This window comes from Acipenser ruthenus, chromosome 28 (genome assembly GCF_902713425.1).
Source record: "Acipenser ruthenus chromosome 28, fAciRut3.2 maternal haplotype, whole genome shotgun sequence".
NCBI classification, from domain to species: Eukaryota; Metazoa; Chordata; class Actinopteri; order Acipenseriformes; family Acipenseridae; genus Acipenser; species Acipenser ruthenus.
Window position 1 is genome coordinate 24,097,518 of NC_081216.1, and position 22,150 is coordinate 24,119,667.

At 38.7% G+C, this 22,150-nt stretch overlaps 1 protein-coding gene across 8 annotated transcripts in view; it reads left to right on the top strand.

Moving 5' to 3' along the window:
* Window positions 1-19,580, top strand: part of LOC117435020 (xylosyl- and glucuronyltransferase LARGE2s-like) — a 106,040-nt gene extending 86,460 nt beyond the window's left edge. For 7 of the 8 annotated variants that reach the window (XM_034057859.3, XM_059003196.1, XM_034057861.3 and 4 more), the window contains 14 exons: window positions 6,473-6,656; window positions 8,833-9,110; window positions 9,521-9,603; window positions 10,109-10,232; window positions 11,486-11,657; window positions 12,755-12,859; window positions 13,028-13,140; window positions 13,522-13,647; window positions 14,130-14,285; window positions 15,638-15,801; window positions 16,089-16,367; window positions 17,075-17,221; window positions 17,329-17,524; window positions 19,193-19,580. In XM_034057859.3, coding sequence (XP_033913750.2) covers window positions 6,557-6,656; window positions 8,833-9,110; window positions 9,521-9,603; window positions 10,109-10,232; window positions 11,486-11,657; window positions 12,755-12,859; window positions 13,028-13,140; window positions 13,522-13,647; window positions 14,130-14,285; window positions 15,638-15,801; window positions 16,089-16,367; window positions 17,075-17,221; window positions 17,329-17,524; window positions 19,193-19,390 — 2,241 coding nt within the window. In that variant the 5' untranslated portion in view covers window positions 6,473-6,556 and the 3' untranslated portion in view covers window positions 19,391-19,580. Of the gene's footprint in view, window positions 1-6,472; window positions 6,657-8,832; window positions 9,111-9,520; window positions 9,604-10,108; window positions 10,233-11,485; window positions 11,658-12,754; window positions 12,860-13,027; window positions 13,141-13,521; window positions 13,648-14,129; window positions 14,286-15,637; window positions 15,802-16,088; window positions 16,368-17,074; window positions 17,222-17,328; window positions 17,525-18,990 lie in introns of all 8 variants that reach the window. The other variant, XM_034057864.3, reaches the window with a different exon arrangement.
* Window positions 19,581-22,150: the final 2,570 nt, after the last annotated feature.

The following is a 22,150-nucleotide window of genomic DNA, read 5'->3' on the forward strand; positions in this document are numbered from 1 at the left end:
GTGTCATGTTGGCCGTCACTTTTGTAGGCAAAATTCCCATCTTAAAAACCCTTGTCCGTGTGGACATTTTATTTATTTGTTTGTCTGTTCAAGACAGTTAGATTAACAGTTAGATTGTCCTGTATAGTTGTATTACAATAAACCCTTGCAGCAGCTACTCATTAGAAACCGTGAAACATTTAAAACAGTCCAATTAATCAAAAGCAGTCGCATCAAGGAATTTATAAGAGCTGTATTCACATAATTAATTCATTTTTTTATTTTCTTCCATCGGCATTTCAAATTGAAACCGATCTTTTAACCAGATCTCGGTGAAACAATATCTGAAGTTTGTGTCCCGTGGTCTCCAGCTGTGCTGGAGTTGAAAGGCATCGCCAGGGGTTTGATGAGGAAGCCTTCATTATCCCAGCCCAGTTTATGAGAGACTTTCTTAATAAGAAATAATGTGTAGGGTTGATTTATTTTTAATCAGAAAAATCTTCTCGGCTGATTTAACACATTTGTAACAAGGTAATATCTATTTGTTTACAACAGCAATGCACAAAAAAACAAAACAAAAAAAAAACGAAACCTTTAAAATAAAGGCTACAACATTTACAGTGTTTTCCTTGTAGCAGGTTTATGCCTTGAAGGGCATGGACCGCCTCCCACTGCAGGACTAAAGAGAGCATGTGCTTGATGTGTATGGCAATTGTTTGTGAGACATTTATTCCTGAGCTACAGGATCAATCGCGTCTTCTTTTTCTGAACTACAGCAGTGTTCACATTTATTGGAACACCCCTTTGCTTCTGTGGTTTTGATTTGTTGCGCATATGAAATCAAACCACTGTAAAAAAAAAAAAAAAAAAAAAGTGGAAAATTGTCACACGAGTGCCTATTGTTTCTATATCACTGATTTACTGACTGAAAATTGAAAATCTCGCACCCAAAGGTTTTCATACAAGTAGGCATATAAAGGAAATAAATCTTGAGGTGTTCGAATAAATTTGCACACTGTATGACTAGATGAACGATCGCATCTACTCTACGTGAAGGTCAAAGCCATGACTTCTTGGTTCAAAATGATGAGCGTTTGGTCATAGATTACTACTCTTATTCGTGCATCTTTTGGAGCAGAGCGATGCACAAGTTCAGAGGAGAAGGCATGCTTTAAAGATAATTCACAGCTTGAAGTGGAATAATGCTGTGAAACATAAGGTATCCAACGTTAAAACCAAGACGATCCCTCGTTAAAAAACGATCCCTCATATTCTTTATAATGATCAATAATTCATGATTTTAATATTATCTGCATTACAGAGAGGTTGCCTGTTTTATTTACTCATAAGACCAGTTTTGTATGGACAATAAAAAGTGTTTTCCGGCAAACCGTCCACTTGTATCGGCTTCAGCCTTGTTTTGGCACATAAAATATTTCTGTCAAAATAGCAGTTATTTTTCTCATTTGTAATCGGAACCTCTGCAGATCTCGTCTGGAACAATTCTGTGCACGGTATATTAGAAAATATTAGAAAACATAGAATTACCGCTCAACTTGGAAAACAAAAACGCTATTGTTTATATAACCCTCCTCCCGTTTTTGGAAGTAAAGCTGTTTTTGACTGGCGGTAAAGTGGGGAAAAATGCAGCGTAACACCCAACCAATAAATCATAAGGATAAGGTACTGCTAGCAACATATCCGAGAGAAATGTGTTTGTGAACTGTTTTCATGCCTTGTCAGCACTAAAATGTGTATCTGGAATGATGACTGCTGTTGTGCAAGCATTATCATTCCTCACGTAGGCCTACCAGAGTGAGCTAGGGAATGCAATTCTAATTAGCCACCTGCATAGGCCTGGAAAGAGTGATTCCGTAAAATAATAACATGTCAGTGAATATGAGGTCTGCTGGGTTGAGGATGGATAATTGCAACAGTTCCTCATAGGACTAGTAATTACGAAGTGGGATCACTGCAGTTCTACTTTTAAGTTGATGTTTTACTTTTGTTTATAATTCCAGATAAACCAGTCATTTGGGATTTTACTTAATAGTACAGTGGAACCTGCCATAGCCGATGCAATTGTCCTTCAGCTATGTGAAAATATCATCTCAGAGTAATTCGTTATACTATGTTGTAGTTGCTTCATTAATGTTGGGGCATTATAAATGAACAAATTCACTGTGTGTAAAATACCAAAGTACAGTACTGTACATACTCTATACAAAGAAAATCGATGAAAATGATGGCAAAACACTGACTACAGTATTTGGCAATTTACAAAACAGCGTTCTAAAACCAGTTCTTACCATGATTTTTCAGTCCATGCCAAAGTAATCCTACAGTTTTTTGTTTTTTTTTCTTTTTTTCAAACCGAAAGTGCATGTTATCCCGAGATTGAAATGGAGTTTGGAATTGACTGTTTTAGACCCTTAATAAAATGTGCCTTGATCAGTTTCCCTCTGTACCGTTCAGTTGGTAGCAGCATGTATGAACAGCACATGCCAGAGGCCCATCGGTTAATAAAGGGGATCGCATCTTACTGGACCGGATATTATAGGCTCTACTGTAATATGCAAGGAACCATTAAGTGGTTTGATTCTCAGTTGAAATACTAGCAGTTAGTGAGAGAGTGGAGGAAAAGCCTTGACAATAAGACCCCGTCTCTCTTGTGTGTTTTTGTTATCTTGTGTGGGGAATTTGTAGCAAGAAAGAATGCCAGATTGATTGACATTTAGATTTGTGAAGTCATTATTGGAACCTTACCATAATTTATTATCAAGAGCTTTTAGGGAGGCTACTTTAAAAAAAAAACAAAAAAAAACGTATGGAGTTATTTCTGGTGCCATACTAGCAGTTCATTTAAATTGGAATCCAGCTCTGCAGTAAACATATCTGATTGCATGGTACTAAATGGATCAAATTCGGAGCCAAGAAAAATCAACTACGTTTTAACAAGTGCTGGCACAGGAGCAAGGATCCATTCACTTTTATCATGGTTTTTAAATACAGGAGGCTTTTTTCATAGGAATGGTTTCAGGCTACCATTAGCTATACTAACTGCACTTGAGCAGCCGTGTCCATCCCCCATTTATTTCTAAAGGCTGATTTAAATGTAACCCACTGAGATAACGTTTAGTTTACTGGAGTCCAGTACCTAGTGGTGATTTCACATACCAGTATTAAAAATCTTTCAAAATCCCAAATTCAAAACCATATTACACTGTTGCATGCAGAGCAACCAATTGTTCACGGATGGAAAATTCAATGTAATTAATCAAACTGAAGTAAAAAAATAACTGGGAACATAGGGATCATATCAGGTTATTGCAGGGAAGTTAATATTCAGCAAATTAACTCCACTTTTGAGAAATGCAGGCAGAGGTGAATTCCTGCTATAAAAACTGTTGCCTGGGCAGAACTTTTTAAGAGAGTCAGACAGGGACTGAATTAGTGCTGCAATGCAGAGGTACACTACATTACAAAGCAGCAATGACAGGCAGAGCCCAAACAATCTTCAGTAATTGCTCATGGCACCCCCAGCTCCAGTTGCGCATTTTAGGTAATGTTTAAGAAGCTAGTTGACCTCTCTGACGTGGCAAGATATAATAAATCATTCTGAGAGTCAGGTTACCCAATTAGTGTAATCTGAGATATTGATTTTCACATGGGCGCAAAGTTACAAAGAATATCAATTTTACACCGCTGATATTGGTCATGCAGATTTTCAAAGGTTAATATTCTTAAATCTAGATCCAGACTTCTATATACTTGAGGTTTGATATTTGTTATAAGAATTGAGGAATCAAAATAAGAGAAAAAAATCTAAACCGATGGAGACTAGAAAAACTAAAATGGCAAATTGTTCAGTATCTTCTAAAAGGCATTGTTTATTTAGTACTTTTCTACTGTGTATGTGTGCTGAATTGTAGTGCCTGCCAGAGTAGATTGAAGTAATGTGTTTATGCAGAGAGTCTATAGGGCACTGCGATTTACATCTGCAATCTCTGAAAATGGAATTGGAGTTGGCGTTTTCTTTTGAGGGGAAGAAAGCAGTGTAATAATAATAATAATAATAATAATAATGGGAATTTGATCAGATCAGCCGCATAATACTGTAAAAAGTGATGTCATCTTAAAAACCAGGCTGAGAGCAGCCATAACTCTTCAGGAATAGTCCCCACACAGCCATAGCATAGAAGTGACAATTCACCGGGCACACTGGCTCAAGATGCAGTTATTTCAAAGTTTGGACCAGGCTAATAAGAAAGCTAAGAGTAATCATCATGATCATTATCATCATCATCATGATCATCATGATCATCATGATCATCATCATCATCATCATGGAAAAGAATAACATTGAAGACTTCCTTTCTGATGGATCCTCGTTTTAAATGGGATCTCGGTTTAAGGCTAGGAAATTATTTATTTCTTATAAATAACTGCATTGAAGAATAACTGCCTGCCAGGCATTTGCATTGTCTTTGTCAAAATATGCATGCATTACATTGTGGTTGTGGGGATGAATTCCAGCTAAAGGTACCTCATATTCTATATGTTTGCTGAGGTTGTCATTTTTTCCTTGTGAAGTTGCAGACCGTGAAGGACAAGACCAGAAGACCTGGCTACTGCCTTATTAAACAATGGGGAGTCTTATTTCCATCCCTGTAAGCCCCAGGCCAGATTTGAACCTGGGATCAAAAGCATTTGAGGTTGGATTGAAATTGTTACAGGTGCACTAATACTTGAATGGACTGTTTCAGCAGTCAGTTAATATTTAATCCTTGTGGTTGAGCCACATGCAGTGTATCTCCTTCTCGGTTATAGGTCAGTGATTCTTGACTGCTTCGGGTATAATCCTACAATGCCAACATAATGTGAAACTAACCTTGTATTGCTTTTTTTTGGTTTATAGGAGTGCTTTTATCCACTAGATGACATCCTGTGGGCACCCTTTAAACTGAGCCCTTTTTATTGATGTAGCCTCTTTCCAATCTCTCAGCCTGACTTCTACTTCTAAAAGGGCGACTGCAGTGAAGGTCCTTCTATATTTGTCGTGGCAGGGTTACTGCTTAATAGAAAACTGTGGCTGCATCTATCTTAAGACCTCTGAGAGACATTGTGCACAATTTGGAGGGGGGGGGGGGGGGGGAGGTTAGTTTATCACAAATAAAAGCAATGTCAAGTGCTTATGACACAGATACCCTGTTATTGCACCAAGCTGTCTCTCTCTTAGTGAATAAATGAGTACAAAGCCGGGAAAGCAGGAAGACTGCTACATGATGGTAAATGACACGTTCTAATTGCCTGGTCTCCGCGCGCCACATCGCTATAAACCAGATGTGACTTGTTGGAGCAAAGAGGGAGCAGGACTTAGAGGTCCCCTATTAGTTGTGATAGAGAAAGCCGAGCGAGTAGAAGAGTAAACACAATCACGGCACGTTTTTTCCAGCAATTTAACCAACAGCTTTCTGGAATCGACTTCTTTAATTGTTTGAATGAAATGAGACAGAAGGTTATTGGAGCAGCCACAATGGGAGCCGGTGGCATCTCATTGTTTTCATTCAAAGGCGCGTCATGCTTGTTCCCCGGCAATTCAGAGAAGCCTTTAATACCCTTAATGCCAAGCCTTACCTTTTATGTGCACTTTGTTCCTAATATTTTATTTCTTAAGTGCAATGCCTTCCTCTTGGTTTAGCCCCACTGCTGCTAACCGTGACTTTAAATCAGCCTCTTGCGAGTTTAAATTAACAAGCCTCTCCTGACGGTTCTTATCTGAATACTGCGCCACAGCAGACTTCATTAATGTGGCAGTTAGAGATTCCTACATCTCAGGCTGTTGACATCTTTGTTATTTAGACCTGGTTTTGGGGGTCTGTACAGATTCAAGGTTCAACCTTTTTGGACAAACGGTGTGTTTTTATCAATAGCTTTATGTAGTGTATCCCTCCTAATGCAGGTTTCTTGTAATACCCATATAGTATATATCTTATGATTGAATAATATGGCAACTGCACAATCTCAAGGCATCAACTAAATACTGAGGTTCTGTAAAATGTACGTTGCAGGGACAGGCTCAGTTCAGGTTGGTTGATTTCCACCAGCTTATGGGTGCAGGAGCCTTTAGCCATTCTGGACCTAAGATGATTGAGAGCAGGATGCCATTTATATTATTGTAATCCAGTGGCATGCAATAGGTGCAGGAACACCTTGAGATTCTTGTCTTGAAAAGTGCTGAATAAATAAATGTGTGTTTTGTATTGTGTTCCATTGCATCTGATTGTAATATATATATATATATATATATATATATATATATATATATATATATATATATATATATAATTTTGAAATGATTAAGCATTTGCTGTTTTTTGTTTTTTAAAAAAAATTTTTTATGGATTATGTTTTGAATAATGATAATAATAATAATGATAGTAAAGCAACGTTTGATCGATTTCATTCCACTCTTTTTTTTTTTTCTTTCCAGATGATAGAATGCTGCAGTTAGCTGGAGTGGGATTGAACCCCACCTGAACTCCTTCCTGTCCTTTTTGAAGCCCACTTTCCTACAATGTCCTGCCCTTGCCGTGGGAAGCTGAAGCTCTTGGTTGCCACAGTGACTTTTGTTGTCCTTATTACTTGGCTGTACCTGTTTGTGGGCAATTTAGAGAGTGAGTATGATTCAAAAACTATCAGGCTAAAAACCATGGATAATAATAAAAAACACACACACACAACAGAGCTTACAAAACATACACAGTAGAGATATGGAAACGGTTTTATTATTTACTGTAAAAGTAAAGCACTTATGATGAACTGCTATCCTTCAAGAAGTCGTTCCGGTCAGCCTACATACAGACTAAAAAGCATAACCAACCCCTTTGAGAACTTGTATGTGTATCTATTATTAAATCCAGAAGAACAGCTGGACACAGATCGGTCTAGGCGCTTGTTAGAGCTCTGACATTAGAACCAGGAAACCCTGTTTAAACCCCTTACCAGAGTGTTAAATCACTTCAGCAGTTAGAGTTGCAATGCTCAGTGCCCTTGCTGCCATCAGCTGAGATAAATAGCTTGCTACAGAAATATTTGACAACTTGTCGTTTTTAAAGCGTTCTTGGTCTTGAGGCAGTGCAGAAGTAAATTGTAACTCTAGGCTGCAGAGAAGGCACAATCACAGCTCACAGTGAGTCACGTTGAGAACCTGGATCATTGGGCTTGTGTGTCTGCGGAAAAGGCCTGTAAAACAGAGCGTGTGAGGATTGCATAGACAGGGATTGTTCTTTCTTATTTGACTGGACCTAATGCACAGACCTGATGATCGTACAGGACACTGCTATCCTGGGGTTTGCTTCATCTGACGTTGCTTACCAGCGATCGGAAAAGCAGAATGCATTTAATAAGCAACAGAAAAATGCGTTGCTTTCCTGTCATTTTTTTTATTTCATGTGCTCCTTCATTTAATTTAGGATTTCAGCAGAGGAATGAAAGCAGCTCCCTCGCCGCTGTGTTTGTGTTGCGCTCCGGGTGGTGTGTTGTTTTCATGTTGTAACAGATGCTTTTGTGTCTAAAAAAAAACGAAGCGAAAAGGACTGTTATGTTGTTGGAAAACAGAAACACTTTAGTTTTAAGAAAACAATCAAGGACAAAAGGAGCAAACATGATGTTACATTTTGGCGGGACCAGGTCCCCAGCTGCCTATGGAGTTTTTGTTCACAAGTTTATAGGCATTGATCGCATCCTGTCTGATGTTTTGTGTTTGTGGACTGAGCGTACAAACCACTATCCAGCATATTGATTTAATGTGCAAAAGCACACAGATAGAATACTATCTGGAACACTGTATGTTACATCCTGTTACACCGTATGTTACATTCTGTATATAGAGATTGATTGATTTTGTCCTTGAATATGATATATTGCCTACCTCCAGGTATGACATTTATACCATTTACTGGAGGATATTCACAAGCGTTTTAATTGGGTGATTAAAGGTTTGACCTTTTTACATGTGGGAATGAATGTGCAATATCCACTGCAATCCAGACGCAGGCTTCCTGTTAGTGGTTACTTTGGTTTAATTGTAATCTCCATACCTGTCTGTCTTTTAGAAAGAGGCTTGTCCATCACCATAGCACAGGGCACATGTCTCCCATTAGCTCACTCACAATGCAACACTCATCGCAAGAGGCGTACTTCAAACTGAAAAATATTACACATTAGAATTTTATGACCCTCACCTACAATACAAAAAAAAAAAAATCAGGTAGGCAAATACAGGCCTATGTGTTATAAAATGAATGCTGTGTTATTGACAAGCACGGGCAAATCTACAACAATAGATTAACAATAAACATAATCACAACACTGTGTATTCTGTACAGCAACTGATAAGATGAGAATTCTACATTTGCAGAGCCTGATGCAAGCCAAGGATCTTTTGAACTCAATGTGCTGAAATGCAAATGCATGATTTTTTATTTATGCTAGTTTGTATTTTATAATAGTATGTCACAACCCCTGATTGCACCAAGTCTTCTATCTTGACAAAGAGTTTTAAAAGGATGGTGATGCTTGCAGGCATGCCTCAACATATGAAAGCCTGTTTGTGTGTAAGTCTGGTACAACCCATGGTTTCTGTATGATTTATTTATTTAAGAGCGATGCTGTCTGTAATATGGCTGAGTGAATTCAGTTTTTTTTTTTTTTTTCAATCCTAGTCCAGCTAATTTTAGAATAGCCGTAAGGGGCTTGACTCCCCATTATACAAAGAGCTTAAATCAGATAAAGCAATGTAAATGTGGATATCTAACTTGCAGTGACGTTGTATTTGTGATGGTCTTGCAGACAGCTGGTCCCTGTTGCTGTCCCCGTGTTTGGGTGAGCAGTCAGAGCGCTACCTGGACCACGGCGTCCTCGATGCACGCGTCCGGGAAGTGGAGGAAGAGAACCGCCAACTGCGCCTTCAGATCAGCCAATCCAAGAGCAGCAATCAGGACGGGAACTACGGCAACCAGCAGTGGGCAGCGTCCGCAGACACGGGCATGGAGGACGGGGAGAACACCGCAGAGGAACGGGGCAATCGCACGGACTGTGTGAAATGGCCCATGGTGGAAAAGTGTGAGGTGAGCAGTGTAAAGATGAACCTTTCAACTTGTGTGGACAGCTGCCTGTCCAGTGCCAAGCCAGAATAATAGGTAGTGTGATTGCCTGTCGATACATACAAAAAATAAAGCAGTTCTTTTAAAAAGCTATCTGCAAGGATAAACTACATAATCTGTAGCTCTTTAGGGCCTTACTCCATCTAGTGGATGTACAAGAGAATTACAAACCAATACACTTCACAGTTAAGCTGATGATTTCAGTGGGACAGGATGACCTGAATGCATTTCTCCTCAAACAGATTCAATTGATTGCGCCAATGGTTGCCAAGGTTGGATTTGAGTTTGAGGAAGGGTGTTTTTTTGCCAATCCAATCCACTACTCACCCACCCAGGATTGTAACTCCTGTCTGTTGTTGTTGCTGTGTTTTCAGCTCCTCCATGTTGCATGCGTGTGTGCCGGCCACAATGCCAGCCGTGACGTGGTGACCCTTGTGAAGTCCATCCTGTTTCACAGGTAAGGGTCTTAGTCCTGGCTTGGTACAAACTGCCACACCGCGTGTGTGGTTCTGCCTTCTTAGACATACAATCCATATCCACGGCAGCCTCTAAACAATGTCACCTTGGTTGTTCCCAGTTGTTCCCTGTATTCTTTATTTGGCAACGGGGAGAGAGAGATTGCTCAAGGAAAAGTGACTCATTTGCAGGTCAGCTTGACATTTCAATTCAGAAATAGGCTGCAGTCACCAAGAGACAGGCATCACATTCTCTGTGAATGTCAGCAAGGCAGGCTTTTTTTCAGAGCTGTGAATGCTGAAGGTTGCCTAATGTTTTCTAAATCCATCGTTTCTAATTTTTAGCTTTAGTTTCTGCTTTGGAAGATTTCCTTAAGCAGTTTAAAAGTATTTAAAACAAAACAAAAAAATTTAAAATACCATACAATACAGTTTTGTTTTGAATTAGACAAAAGGGTACTGTCTAATCTGTTTTTCTGACCATGAATCATTTTGTTTTTTGAACAGGAAGAATCCCCTGCATTTCCATTTCATCACAGATGCAGTAGCTCATGAGATCCTCAGCTCTCTCTTTCAGTCCTGGATGGTACCTTCTGTGCAAGTCAGCTTCTACGATGCAGATAAACTCAAGGTAGCAATTTGTTTTGGATCTACGTGAGCCTCTTGCTTGCCCCTGCATGGAATAGGACATGCCTCCTCTTGTTCCCCACATCACCTTTCCCAATTTGAATGCTCATCAGAAACAAAGTTTGAAATGACTTTATCTACACTAATAGCACAATTTAACAGCTGTCTTGCAGGCATGAAGTATTAAAAATCCCGGGTTGATAATTGAGGCCAATGTGAACGGCAAAGACTATAGCTGCCTTAATAATAAAGAATAAAGGTTATCTTAGATTTATTACATTAAAATGCATTGAGTATCCCAGAGGTTGTGTAAAATGTTGCTGTCAGGCCCTTGTGCAGTAAATGTGAAGGGCAACAGTTTTGAGACAAAAGGATTGTTGCGTTGGGCTGCTGTTAGTATATAGTGCATTAGAGCAGGGGCTCGCTAGGATAAATAGATTAGTAATAGTTGCATGATGACTCAGACTATGCAATCTTAGTAACTGCAGAACTGTCATTCCATCTGCTGTTCCAGCTCAAGGCTCTCCTCATTTCTCCCCATACCCTGTGTAAACTGTGTACGTTAACTGTTTACACAAAAGAGCCGTGTGCATGAATCATGTTTGAGTGTTCATGTTAAACATGTATGGCTGTCTTATAAATAATTTGCTGCTTGGGGAATTTTAGTTCTCATGGCAGAGGAATTAGTCAAGTAGATAAATGCGTTGGCTGGTGCCGCCATATATGTATTTTTATATTGGTGGCAAAAGTTGGCCCTTCTGCTCCTGGTCTTTGTTCCAACCCTGCTCTGAATTGTTTAATTGAACTAATCAATCCCCCATCCAGACCCTGAAGTAGTTAAATATCTCATTTTAAACCTGGAGTGGAATGGCCCTTCAGGACTGTGATTGGACAGCCATTGATGTCAGCAGACAATGTCATCCTAGACATAACCTAATGGAAGTTATTACGTGTAAGCAGTTTCTGCTGATAACCTGGATTGAGCTTGTTGTTGTAAGGAGAGGGTGGTCCATCCCAGATTGAGCAGCACTTTTCTGTTAACTTGCACATGTCCCATCTGCTATATGTAAGAAGACCCTTAATGGATTAGGAAGGCATCAGGTAACCACTCATAAAAAGTAAAGTGGAGCTTCTTAAGTACCCTGAAGTTTATAATTAAAGAAACGGTAAGTTAATAAAGAGTGACCTGCAAGTGCATGGCCTAAAAAGTCAAGCATATAACGTAAGTACATTTGAACATGCTTTATTCTCTTCTAGTCTGAAGTTGCCTGGATTCCCAATAAGCATTACTCAGGGATATATGGACTGATGAAACTAACCTTGACCAAGGCACTACCCTCTGACCTCACAAAGGTCATCGTCCTGGATACAGACATCACCTTTGCCACTGACATTGCAGAGCTGTGGACCATCTTTAGAAAATTCACAGGTATAAAAAAAAAACATTTTTTTCTTTTTAACCCTTTATTTCTCCTTCACAAATCTGCACATAGTTACGGTCAAAGTACAAAGCAAACCAAAGGGAACCTGCACAAAGTTGTTGTCCTTTGCAATTTAAGATATTTTTTGAATTTGAATAGAAAATTGCACACAAGCTTATACAGCTACGGCCGGAAGGGTCACCACAGCACCACCTAGAATTATAGAATGGAGACATATAATATATATATATATATATATATATATATATATATATATATATATATATATATACTGTGTGTGTGTGTATATATATATATATATATATATATATATATATATATATATATATATATATATACTGTGTGTGTGTGTATATATATATATATATATATATATATATATATATATATATATATATATATATATATATATATATATATATGAACATAATTTTATTTAACATCATGTAATCAAAGAAACTACAAAATGATATTGCAAAAGTCTACCGGAAGCCATAATAATAGTATTTCATGTTATAAGGAGGCTGTGTGGTCCAGTGGTTAAAGAAACGGGCTTGTAACCAGGAGGTCCCTGGTTCAAATCCCACCTCAGCCACTGACTCATTGTGTGACCCTGAGCAAGTCACTTAACCTCCTTGTGCTCCGTCTTTCGGGTGAGACGTAATTGTAAGTGACTCTGCAGCTGATGCATAGTTCACACACCCTAGTCTCTGTAAGTCGCCTTGGGTAAAGGCATCTGCAAAATAAACAAATAATAATATTTCCAAATGTCACATTTTTCGTTAAATATATGGAAAAACTAAAGTGGTATGTAATTCAATATATTAACATAACATTATTGAGCAGGTTTCATTTGACTTTATGAAGCAAAATTAGTTCATTCCAGTGGTGTAACTCTGGTTTCAAAAGTGGGGGGGTGGGGCAGTTTCTGTAGCTGATGCGTGCATAAAGATTGTTCTATCTGAAACAATGAAAAAGTGAGGGGGACATGTCCCCCGTGTAAATTACGCCTATGGTTCATTCTATAGGGGGATGCAAAACTTTTGGCTATACAGTAGCCTAATTGCTTGTTTCATTGCGTTAGACAAACAGGCCATTGGCCTGGTAGAAAACCAAAGTGACTGGTACCTGGGAAACCTCTGGAAGAATCACAAGCCCTGGCCGGCTCTAGGGAGGGGGTTTAATACAGGTAAGCATTCCTCACAGCACCATGTATTCCCTATAAGTCCAAAAACATAGTCTTGCTACTATGTGAAATGTATAACATTTTTACAAGAGCATTGAAGACTGTAGGAGATGTAGCAGCTGTAGGTGCTAATAGGCTGCTTCTGCTCTCTCTCTCTCCTCATTGGTTCAGGTGTGATCCTGCTGTTGCTGGAAAGGCTGCGCCGGATTGGCTGGGAGCAGATGTGGAGACTGACTGCAGAGCAGGAGCTGATGAGCATGCTCTCCACGTCACTGGCTGACCAGGTCAGTGACACCCTGCAAACACCAGAGGGCGCTAATTCACAGGGCTTTCTCTGATTCACACACACTTATATACACGCTCTAGTCAACACCCCCAGGGGATACAATTCAAAATGATGATTATTACAATAAACATGTATGGGCAAAAATTGTTGGCAGAACTTGAGAACAAAGGTTTTTATAAGAGTTAAACCAGTATATACACTCTGTACAGTAGATACATTGTATGTATATGTGCAGTACTTTTACTTTATCAGGGGCACTACAAGAGATTTATTTTCTGTATTGATCAGTTTTTAGGCACAGTAGAGTATAGCTATTTCAAAGAGCTAGTGTGGCTGGGTGTTTCTGTTGGCAGTAACGTAGTGTACGTGTTGCTTGCAGGATATTTTCAATGCTGTTATCAAGCAGAACCCAGTCCTGGTTCACCAGCTGCCCTGTTTCTGGAATGTGCAGCTGTCTGACCACACCCGCTCGGAGCAGTGCTACACAGAGGTGTCAGACCTCAAGGTAAGGCTCTCTTCACCCAGCGCTCCAACAAACCACATTGCATCACAAAGCATTGCTGTGGCTGAATGGCAATGATATACAATACTTATTGTTCACAGTGCACTAGTGGGATGCAGTGATAGGGGTGTATATTTTTTTTTTTTTTATTATTTAAAATTATTATTTATTTAAAGCATTAATTAAAGCATTCAATCCTGGCCCTCAGGGGATTAATTACCCATATTTTTGTTCAACCAGGATCCCTCCAAAACTTTAAACCCCCTTAATCGTGGTTATTGCACAGCAGTTTGATCCTTTCCTGGTTTTACTAACAAGACACACCTCAGCTTGTTACCTATACATTGCAGCTAATCTAGTTCATAGTAAAACCTGGAATGGGTGAAACTGCTATGCAGTAGGAGTCTTGTTGCCATGTCTGTTCTATTGTAAAGATGACCTGCTGCTGTTGTTACTGCTGTGTAAGATGGCATCCGTCCTTTCAGGTGATCCACTGGAACTCTCCTAAGAAGCTGCGCGTGAAGAACAAGCACGTGGAGTTCTTCAGGAACCTGTATCTGACCTTCCTGGAGTACGACGGGAATCTGCTCCGGAGAGAACTCTTCGGCTGCCCCAGCCAGCCCAGCACAGGGAGCATTAAGGTGAGACAGATATGACAGGCGGAGTATAAACTGGATTATGCAGTAGTTGGCAAACCAGACGAAGAAAAACTTTGCTAACTATGCGGTATGAACTTCAAAAACATTTTCTGTTATTTATTTATTTACTTATGCTGTGTCAGCTATATTTACACACAATATGTAAGTCAATATTTATTTCCGTATGGTGCAAGAGCTATATTTAAACAAAATATATGAAGTCATATTTACTATCCAACCTTGCCTCACTTATTTTCTTGACTGATTTCATCGGGAAGACTATTATTACCTCTAGGGTACAATGCCTCCTGTTAGTAAAAATAGTCTTCCCTCAGGTCAATAAATTGCTACTATAGCTCTCCTCTCCAGTCCATATTTACTCTCTCTCTCTCTCTCTCTATATATATATATATATATATATATTACACACACACACACACACACGTACATAACGGGGTTGTGTATATAGATAGAACATTAAACACACCTCTAAACAGATCATTCACAGCTCTTTTTTGTGAACTTTTAGTTCCATCAAATATTGGTAAAGACGTAGCTATTTGTAAAGCTGTGGTTGGATTTCCTTTGCAAAGAATGTCTCTGCCGCTTGTGGTGTTAGGAATACCTGGTCTGTCCCGTTGAAGGATACATGCAGTTGGGCCGGATAAAGCAGACCGTGCTGTACCCCAGCGGCCCTCAGATGATTTTTCATGTCGTTATATGCGGCTCTCCGTTTTATGATATCCACGTTGAAGTCTGGGAAAATGTGAGCTCTCGGAAAGTGAGTTTATCCTGTTGCCTCGCCAAACAGAGAATCCGCTCCTTTACCTGGAACCTGTGGACCTTTAAGCTCATGGCTCTCGAAAGCTCACCCTCCCTGGCTTTGCTCCAGCTATGCGATGGGCCCTTTCCAGAGAGGGTGGGGATTCCAGGCCCAGCAGGGCAAGGACTTCCAAGAAGAATTGGGACATAAACTCAGTCGGAGTTACCCTTCTCCATGCCCTCTAGAATCCTGAATCCCACCTCGAACGATTCTCCAGGCCATCCATTTTTGCTCAGAATTTCTCATTTTCGGCCAACAGGTTAGTGCAGTTTGTTTCCAGGGAGCCGAGACGGGCATCGATATTTGTAACTGCTGCTTCAACCTAACCCACTCTCTCGCAGCAAGATGACAATGCTGTCTGCAATGGTGTAATTGCTGATTTGATTTCCGCTCGCAGAATGCCAGTCTCCCCTCTAATAACTTGCCAAATGTTAGGCATTCAGATAGCTCTGGTCTCGCTGGGACAACACGCTTCCCATCGACGGTCTTGTCCAGCTCTGGTCCCCTCACTCGCCCCCTTCCTGTGCTACAGTTACAGGGAGCCCTGGAGGAGCTGGACGAGGATGACCAGTGTTATGATTTCCGCCGGGAGAGGATCACCATGCACCGGGTTCACCTCTACTTCCTGCAGTACGAATACACCGAGACGCAGGGCGGGGCCGACGTCACGTTGGTGGCACAGCTCTCCATGGACAGGTAGGGGGGGGAAACTCCAATATTGAGCAACTTAATTTGCATATTACTAGTTGCCAAAAATAAATAACTCATTCAGGCTGAGGTTAATGCCTTTAATGGCACTTTGTGGCACAGAGTGTTAACCTTTTCGAAAGACTTTGGCTAGTCCTAATTGAAATAAATCTGCAGCCATTTATTTTAAAAATGCCACCATGTAAAAATGCGCTGAAAGTGGATAATAACTCCTGCTCTTTTTCCTAACTAGCTGCATTACCCCACCTACCACCACCACCCGCTTTGTTTTCCAGGTTACAGATGTTGGAAGCCATCTGCAAGCACTGGCAAGGGCCCATCAGCTTGGCCCTGTACATGTCAGATGCCGAGGCTCAGCAGTTCCTGCGCTATGCCCAGGCCTCGGAGGTGCTGAAGAGCCGCAAGAACGTCGGCTACCACGTCGTCTACAAGGAGGGCCAGTTCTACCCTGTCAACCTGCTGAGGAACATCGCGCTGAGAAACGCCAACACTCCCTACGTCTTTCTGGCAGACGTGGACTTCCTGCCAATGTACGACCTCTACGATTACCTCAGGTGAGCCGGTGTACATTTGAACAGCTTTTCATTATCTAGCCGTAGCTGTGGATTGAAACTCTGCTGGGAATCTAATTGACTGAGGTGATTCGTGACATTTTCTAACGCTCATTTGTACCTTAGAGAGAAGTTTTTTTTAGTTTTTGCTTTATTAAATCCTATTAACTATAGGTCCAGAATTATATTGGTGGTGTGTGAATATAAAGCTTTCTCAACCCTGAATTATTCAGCGATCAAGGTTAAAGGAATAGTTTCCACATTACTGTCAGCAAACTAAATGGTTGCCTGTCTTTTGTATCAGTACTGTCCTTGAATTTGCCAGCCTTTGTGCGCTTTTATAAGGTCTTTAAACTGTTCTGCGCCCGTTCTCGCCTGGTGATTTCATATCACTGACCCTGCATTCATTCTCTGCTAACTGAAACAAATAAAGTAGATTTTATGATATTTCAAAATATATTTATAAAGCTGTAATGGTATTTTTGGAAGATAACTATATTTTCTATCCAATAAATCCCTTTCCTGGTCTGTGAAATGTCTTTGCGAAATCTAAAATTCTAGTTTCTCTGCACTGCGTTTTAGTACATTTTATATATAAATGCTATCTGCTAGGTAATGTAAATCCTATTTGAAAAATACAATTTTTTTTTTTTGGTCTTTTATATTAAACAATTTGCCTCAAATTTGTTTATTTTTTTCCTCCTCCACAGAAAATCCATAATCCAGCTGGACATGGCCCACACAAAGAAAGCCCTGATCGTCCCAGCTTTTGAAACCCTGCGATATCGCCTCTCTTTCCCCAAATCCAAAGCAGAGCTTCTCTCCATGCTGGACATGGGGACCCTCTATACTTTCAGGTTGGTGCATACTCATTACACGCCTCAGCCCCTGGGTTTGAAACTTAACATTTTGCATTTAAAACCAAATGATTGTGATTATTTATATCCTCCTATTTTGCTTTCAGGTACCACGTGTGGACCAAGGGCCATGCCCCAACTGACTATGCCAAGTGGAGAACAGCAACCACCCCCTATAAAGTAGAGTGGGAGTCAGACTTTGAGCCTTACGTTGTAGTGAGGCGTGACTGTCCGGAATACGATCAGAGGTTCGTTGGTTTTGGCTGGAACAAAGTATCCCACATCATGGAACTCGATGCACAGGTGAGAGAAAAAAGAAACAGATAGATAGATAGATAGATAGGGCTGTCAATTAATCACAGTTAACTTTTGAGATTTAATGCTCTAATTTTTTGGGGAGATTATTTTTTTTAACGCACGTTAATTACACTCCTGTCTTATCCCTCTTAGCACACCGTAATTCATTTCCTGCGGCACCATTTTAGCGCATGCCAGGACTGAATGACTGTAGTCATCGTTTGAATATAAAATTAATCACGGAACCGCATTATGTGACAAAGCACTCAAACTGAAGGAGTTGTGAATGGGCCGTTTATTTTTTTAAAACTTTCTCACTGTTCTTTGGATAGAAAGAAGGTTACTTGTATTTACTGTCAAAGTGAGTTCCAGTATCACAGAAGTGCATCTAGTCTGCTCAACAATCTGCATGCTAAACATGCGTTCACTTCTCAAAATACACTTTCTAGTAGTTCTTATGTACAAACAACAACAACAACAAATACAACAAATGAAACCTGTCAGTTTCGACAGAGTACTCCTTTAGAAGTTCAGGATCGCTGCAAACCCATGAAATAAAGCAAAGTACGGTACTGTAACCAGTGCTGTTGGATAGCTTCCGATTGCAGACCTGTTAACATTGTAGCTTTTGTTTTATTTAAATAACCACATTTATTTTTAAACAAAATATTTACAATTATGGAGGCTATAACCATTACTCTGTGAATGTTTGTTTTGTTTTATTTAGGCAATTTTCAAGTTATTAATAAAATATAAATTTTATTATTATTTAAATGGAAATGAAAAACATCAGTTTATGAGTAAGGAAACTGGTAATTGTAAATGCAGTAAGGTGAGTAATAAACTGACTCCATTGTGATTTAGCAGTTGTTTCAAACAATTTAACAACAATGCTGGATTGTAAATAAATATACAACTATAGATGATGATGATGATGATGATGATGATGATGATGATGATGATGATGATAGCATCATCAGTAATAAAACAAACTTAAATGAGATGGATGCAGTAATTGTATCACTTAAATATGATACCAAGATTGACTGAGATCAGCTTAATTAGACCTTTTTAATTGTTTTCAGTTTTTAAACAGTTGGAGATTTCCAGTTAACTATACAATTTTATAAGTAACTTGAAATTGGCAACTTTTTAGGAGTTGAGAACAATTAAAAAGGTCTAATTAATGAATGAATGAATGAATTAATTAAGCACATTATTAGTTCAATTAAGGGTTTGATTAAGTAATTGATTACTCAGTTGGAGTGAAAACCAGCAGACATAGGGGTCTCCCCAGGACCAGGATTGGGAAAACCTGAATTATAGTTGATTGCAGTAATGACATTTTAAAATGCTTGAACAATATCTAAGTTTCTAATCAAAACAAGACCAGCTATAATTTGCTAAGTATTGTGTTTTGCAGCAGGAGAAGTGTTAAGTTTTATTTTTATTTTTATCTACTCTGTAAATAGATACCCAAGAACCAAAGTGCTTCAGACCCATTCCTAATTTCTGAATAGCGGTTTGGTGATTCAGGGAAGTGTGCATATGTCTTTTTTTATAAAACATTAGCTGTGACATAGCGATTATAACAGTGAATAGTATGGCTCTTGAGTATGCATGTTTGTACACTTTTGATGATGTCCATTTTTTTCTCCCTGATTTTTCATAAAGGAGTATGATCTGGTGGTGTTGCCCAATGCCTTTGTGATCCACATGCCTCATGCCCCGAGCTTCGATATCTCCAAATTCAGATCCAGCTCCGGCTACAGGAATTGTCTGCAAACCCTGAAGGATGAGTTTCACCAGGATCTATCCCGCAAGTATGGCTCTGCAGCCCTGAAATATCTCACTGCTGAAAGGAACATGTAGGAGATCTGCCCCTATCCTCTGCTAACTCAATACCATCCTGGAATTGGTACCTGCTGAAGAGCTAGGGGAGTGCAAATTCACAGCTAGTGCAAATTCACAACTGCATCCGAAAAGCACTACTGTATAGCGGGTTTCAAGCGGGTATTACGCTGGATGCACAAAAAGATTAACGTTGGGGGGGGGGGGGGGGGGGGGGGAGGTGAAATTTCAATATTTGTACAACAGAACTATTACAAATGGCTATTCCCAGGCTTTTTTCTATTTTTATTATTGTAAATTGGTCCTGGCAATTTTGCAAACTTTATACAGCACACACAAAGGTTAAAGAAAGACAAAAAATGGGGGCAATGGGATTTAATTTGGGGACCATTTGCTCGTCAAAACAAAGTTATTTCAATAACTGGGATTTTTTTTTTTTTTAAAGAATTGCTTTAAAAATTAAAGAACAATTTTTTTATTTTTTTTAATGAGGGCAGATGATTCTGTCCAAGTGGGTGATTTTTTTAAAATATATATATATATATATATATATATATATATATATATATATATATATATATAGTTTTACTGGCACCAAACTTTAATGAAAATTAGACACTATACACAACATTGTTGACCGAGATCGATGAAGATGTATAACACCTCGATGTTATTTTGACCTGCTTTGGAGCAAGAAACTTTTAATCAACAGGTACCCGTGATTCTTTAAAAATGGAATGAAAAAAAAAATGTTGGATAAACATTTAGCCTTATTATTATTATTATTATTATTATTATTATTATTATTATTATTATTATTATTATTATTATTATTTTGCTACTTAAATTATTTAAAATATTTTGTTATTAGATGTACACAATTTCAGAAAATAATGATGTATACATTTTGATTACAGTATATTGTTACTTTCATAATTTCGTAACTTTTTTTATTTTATTTTTACATTTTGTTGTTTTCAAAGGAAGATCAGTACCCATCTTTATTTCTGTAGTTTACCATAGGTGTTCACAAAGGAAGAGGCCAAAATGGTTTAGAGTGTACACAGGAGATACTACTGTGTCATCCATCTTTGTTCAGTACATGCCACATTAAGAAACCAAACATCTGCAGGTATGTCTTGTCTTCTATCCATAGTCAAATTTGCACTCATTTTGGGGTCAGTTCAATATAGACATTGACCTTGCAGCACTACAGATTAAAGTTAATAGTAGTTGATTTTGACAATTATTATTATTTGTTTATTTAGCAGACACCTTTATCCAAGGTGACTTACAGAAACTAGGCTATGTGAACTATGCATCAGCTGCAGAGTCACTTACAACTACGTCTCACCCGAAAGACGGAGCACAAGGAGGTTAAGTGACTTGCTCAGGGTCACACAATTTGCAAAAGCTGGGATTTGAACCGGGGACCTCCTGGTTACAAGTCTGTTTCTTTAACCACTGGACCATAGACACCTACAATGTGTTATTTAATCTCAATTCCTAAAATTCATAAATTAGGCTGAAACTTGAAAGAATAAATAATACTAATAATATGAATAATACTTTTCAAGACAACGCTACTAAGATTTTATTATGATGCTCCCAAGTCCAGTTTTTATTATAGTTGTGAAAACTGGGACCAGATCTAAAATAAATAGAATACTCACCTTATTAACACTGTTCCACATCTCAGGGACAGTGATAGAAATAAATGAGCACTCAAATTCTTGGACTATGGGGAGAGAAGAATGAATGAAAGGCTACAGTTACAGAAGCTTTTAAAAAGTGGCTGGTTCCATTACATAATATTTTATGCTGCTTTCTAATGCATGTTCTGGTCACATATTTCTCAAGCCATTTTAAAGGGCATGATCCACAAAATTAAGTATTTCCTACTGAACTTTTAACCCCATCCTTCTGTGAATTATTTGAAAATGATAGTTTAGGATTCAAACTCAATTTCTAAAATGAGATGCATGATGGCAGTGAGCAAGTGTAACTGATTGTGCGTTATTATATGTGAACCTTGTGTAGACCCACCACTCCACCATTATTTAGCAATATGCCTTTGCCAATTTGGTGCATGCATGGATTTTTTAAAAAACAATGTATGTATTTATTGTTTTTAAAGTATCTGGAGGACCATTTTAGTACTCATTAAAAAAGAAAATGCTGTTTGTTTGGTTATTAAAAATGCCAAAAATCACATGCACAATGTAATGTTGCACAATATATATATTTTTTTTAAAAGACTTATTTAAATTCCGATGGAGTAACTGTATGACCCTCCCCCACCCCCAAAAAAAAAATTATATCAAGGAGCACAAAAGTATGTATGTAATGTTTGTCTATAATGCATCTCATTAGAAAAACCTCTCATTACATAATTTCTACATGTACTCGTTACAATTGTAACAGAAAAAAAGAAAAAAGACCATGCAATACTCTCATGCACCCCCTCTCCCCAACTGTCTTAATCATAGTATTATTATTATTATTATTTATTTCTTAGCAGACGTCCAGTAATGATGGAAAGTACTATTCGCTGTTATTTTCATTTATTCAAGAAATGTTTGGCAAGGAAAATGGATTGTGATATAGTTGAGAATACAAGAACACTACTGCATGTACCATTTTCACAAGGGGCAACAGTTTCTGGAAATGGGGTGGGGGAGACATTGCAGATTTGGTATAAAATACATGAGTTCGGAATTAAAGCTATGCAGAATATTTGGGGGATTTTGCCATTTCCAGAAATCAGTAACCCTTTATTCC